At 55.9% G+C, this 4,120-nt stretch overlaps 1 protein-coding gene across 1 annotated transcript; it reads left to right on the top strand.

Annotated features, from left to right (window-relative positions):
- The first annotated feature begins 469 nt into the window (after positions 1-469).
- ZNF275 (zinc finger protein 275) lies at positions 470-1,669 on the top strand. Its single transcript, XM_021683067.1, has one exon. The coding sequence runs from the start codon at positions 470-472 to the stop codon at positions 1,595-1,597; it is 1,128 nt and encodes a 375-aa protein (XP_021538742.1). The 3' UTR covers positions 1,598-1,669.
- The last annotated feature ends 2,451 nt before the right edge of the window (positions 1,670-4,120 follow it).

The raw sequence follows: 4,120 nt of genomic DNA on the forward strand, positions 1-4,120 counted from the left end.
CTTTTCCTTTTCCGTGAGCAGGAGTTCCTGTTGTGAATCCTACCTGGTGTGAGGACACGTGCTGCTGGTATCTGCCCCATCCCCTATTGCAGAGCGAGCGAAGCATTCTGGTGAGTGCAAAAGAAACCCGAAAAATGAAACCATTGTGGGGGGACACCCAGCTGAGCCTGTGGGGAGGAGGTGCGGCTGCTTCTCTCCCATAGAGGGGGGAGATCTCAGGGCCGCTTCAGTGGTAGGGGGTGGGCAGCAATGAGGCCTGTCTGCGCCTTTCGCCTGTAGTCCTTGCTTCTAGCTGGATGGGCACCAGCCAGCCTGCCCGCAGCCTCTCCGGGCGCTGTGTTCAGCAGCTGTGTCAGGAGGACTGCGATTCTCGACAAAGGAAAGTAACCTCCTTCCTTCCTCCTCTGCAGAGGACCAGTGTCTCGCGGTTCTCATGTCAGAAGGCATCTTGGTGACCCAGCAGCAGGCGATGGGTGAAGAAGCTCAGCCGCAGGAGATGGCATCCACGAGCTCCCCGCGGGCCGGGGAGCCCAGCCCCGGGCTCAAACAGAACAGGGGCTCTGAGGCGAGCGGGGGCAGCCTTCAGAACCGGCCTATGGAGCATCACTTCGCATGTAAAGAGTGCGGGGATGCCTTTCGGCTTAAGGTCCTCCTCGTGCAGCACCAGAGAATTCACAGTGAGGGGCAGGGCTGGAAGTGTGGTGATTGCGGGCAGGTCTTCAGGGGGGTCTCAGAGTTCAATGAGCACCGGCTGGGCCACGTGGCCGCAGAGCCCCAGCCTGGCCCTAGCCGAGCCCCGGAAGATGCTCCGGAGAGAAGGGAGCAAATGGAGAGGGAGGCGAAGCCTTTCGAGTGCGCGGAATGTGGGAAGAGGTTTAAGAAGAACGCAGGCCTCAGTCAGCACCTGCGGGTGCACAGCCGGGAGAAGCCCTTTGACTGTGAGGAGTGCGGGCGGTCCTTCAAGGTGAGCACGCACCTCTTCCGCCATCAGAAGCTGCACACGGCCGAGAAGCCATTCGCCTGCAGGGCGTGTGGCCGCGAGTTCCTGGATCGCCAGGAGCTTCTCAAGCACCAGCGGGCGCACACCGGCCACCTGCCCTTCGACTGCGACGACTGCGGCAAGTCCTTCCGCGGCGTCAACGGCCTGGCCGAGCACCAGCGCATCCACAGCGGCGCCAAGCCGTACGGGTGTCCCCACTGCGGCAAGCTCTTCCGCAGGAGCTCGGAGCTCACCAAGCACCGGCGCATCCACACGGGCGAGAAGCCGTACGCGTGCGGCGAGTGCGGCAAGGCCTTCCGGCAGAGCTCCAGCCTCCTGGAGCACCAGCGCATCCACACCGGCGAGCGGCCCTACGGCTGCGGCGACTGCGGCAAGGCCTTCCGGGGGCCGTCCGACCTCATCAAGCACCGGCGCATCCACAGCGGCCTGAAGCCGTACGAGTGCGACAAGTGCGGGAAGGCCTTCCGGAGGAGCTCGGGCCTGAGCCGCCACCGGAGGACCCACAGCGGAGCGAGGCGCTGCGAGTGCAGCGCGTGCGGCCGCGTGTTCAAGAGGCGCTCGGCGCTGCAGAAGCACCAGCCCACCCACCACGACTAGACGAGGCCCCCGGAGGCGGCGGCTGCCGGCGGGCGCGGCGGGGGCGAGTCCCTGGAGGGGCAGGGCAGAGTCAAGGAGATGAACAGTTTCGCAGCGCTGATGTAGTTTCGCGTCACAAAGGTCGAATCCAATTTATACTGGCACCAGCAGTTTCTAAGTGTACGTGTTCCCCATTTTGCCTATCGACAGTAGCTTCTCCGACGGCCTGCTTTATTTGGACCAGTGTGACGGGCATCAAGTACCTTCAAGGTATTCCAACCCGCGGGCCTTGAAACCGAGAATGAGAGAAGAGAAACCCGCGCGTGGGGGTGGAGCCGGCCGTGTAGGTCCCCTTCTCCTGGCTGCTCCCTCCGGGAACGGGACACGGAGCTAGTCAGCGATGGCCTCGATGTCATGTGACCCCAGCTTTCCTGAAGACAAGATAGAGCCCCAGAGTTGTTTGGCGTACTTGAATTTATAAATTGTTAGGGATGTACATAGAACACTCAAATGTCTTATAATATTTAATTTATTAATTCAGTTATACATACATACTGTAAATCACGTATTACACAGAATAATATATTACTGTAGAAAATACTCCTGTTTTGCCCTCACGCCACTCCACAAGATGATTGCATTCTGAATCCTCACATGCATCTCTGACCTCACCGTCTTCACCAACCCCGTAGCCCCTTTTGAGTCCTCCGACAGTTTAAAAGCACATCCGGTGGCTTCCACCCATCTAAGCTGTGTGCCCAAGGCTCTCACTAGAAACTTCCTCCTAAGCCATAATGACGTGTTCACATCACGTTAGGACAGTTGTTGGTGGTGGTGTTGTTTTTAAACTTGTCCCATAGCTCTACACCATAACCACTTACCGTGTTTGCCTTTCTTAAATGACCGTCAAAAGACTTTTTTGAAGCATCTGTAACTTGGCATTGTGAGGTCATACTCCCAGGAATAAGTACTGAATCTGGCCTAAATTGCTTTTGCGTCCATTTTTCTTCAGCCAGTCCGTTCTGGTGACCTCCATGTGCGTCCAAAACTAGCATCAGTTGGGGTCTGTTGCGGGTTCATAGGTCTTGTCCTCAAGCAGTACTGTTCTGTTCAAGCTCAAGTAGTTGAGAGAGCATCCCCATAACAGGGACATCTCAAGGACTCAAGTATGAGGTGATGCCTCTTTTTCGGGAGCGATAGCCTCTCCTCCCATGGAGGCAGCCCTCCGTTTCGGGCTCTGTAAAACAGGGGTGATCACAGGACTACCTCCTAAGGTTATCGTGAGAACTGCGACGCCATGCCTGGCCCGAAGGTGCACTCAGTGAAGGTCGTCTGCTGTCATCACCATAATTATTGCTGTCATTCTATGGCTCCTCAGTACGGACCTGGGGATGGACCCAGGCCTCCTGACTGCTAGTCTCCTCTTCTTTCTCTCGTGCAATGACTTAAGTCGTGTTCCTGTTTTCTTGCATGCAAACCGTACGTTCATCTCCTTTGACCAGTTATCAAGTTACCTTTGGATATATTGACTTTATACAGCGGTTCTTTCTATATCGATTGTGATGATCTCTTTTCCAGTTTTATTGCTTTGCTCTTTGTAGCAGTTTTATTACATTTTTGTCGTGCGAGCTTTAAGTTTTACATATCTGAGCACTCACCGTTGTCCGTTAAGCCGTAACTTTCATTGCTTCCATACTTAGATACGATGATGTTTTCTTCTAGAATTTTAATTACAAATGAAAAGTTGAAAGCCCTGCCCCACCAGAAGGTGGATGCCCCAGGTGGGCAGGCTGGATGGGAAGGGGCCAGAGAAGCAGGCTCTCTCCTCATCCAAGACGCAGACTCTGTGCATGTCTGTGGGCAGTACTTGACTATCCAACCTGGCCACGCAGACACGCAAGAGAAACGTCCATCTCGGATTGGCCAGAACATTCTGACTGTTCCTCAGTATAGCCCTACCTGTCAGCAGCAGGCCTGGGCCTCAACTAGATCAATGGGGTGGTCCAAACGTGGTCTCGGCTGCAGCTGGCTCTCCTTCAAGCTCTGGGGAGCTTTGGCCATGCCCGGCATGGATTCAGTGCCTGAGCAGCAGATCCACCCAAGGCACATCTCCTCGAACACAAGAAGACTCACTTGACCGATGCTGTCATGTGGATGGCATCCTCCTCCTAGTGAGTGACTCTGGAACTGGAAAGAGGTCAGTTTGGTGGCTTTTGCTTTGGGCAACTAGGGGGAAATTCACCCACGTGTTCTGATGTTACCTCCTGCAGCTACACCTAAGAGGAGCAACAGAGCAGAGGCTCGGGGCGGACCCGTGCCCTTCTGATGCCCTGTGCGTCACGGCCATAGAAGCTGGCCACAGCAGGCCCAGGCTGTGACTGTCAGAGGCCATGCCCAGGAGGGGCAATAAAACAAGGGTTTGGAGGGCAACCGTGCCCTTCTGATGGCCCATGTGGCATAGAAATCGAAGCTGGTCATCCTGGGGCAGGCTGTTACTCCCGACAGCCTCCCCCAAGAGGAACGGCAGCAAGGGCTGGCCAGAAA

Source organism: Neomonachus schauinslandi, chromosome X (genome assembly GCF_002201575.2).
Source record: "Neomonachus schauinslandi chromosome X, ASM220157v2, whole genome shotgun sequence".
In the NCBI taxonomy this organism is placed as follows: Eukaryota; Metazoa; Chordata; class Mammalia; order Carnivora; family Phocidae; genus Neomonachus; species Neomonachus schauinslandi.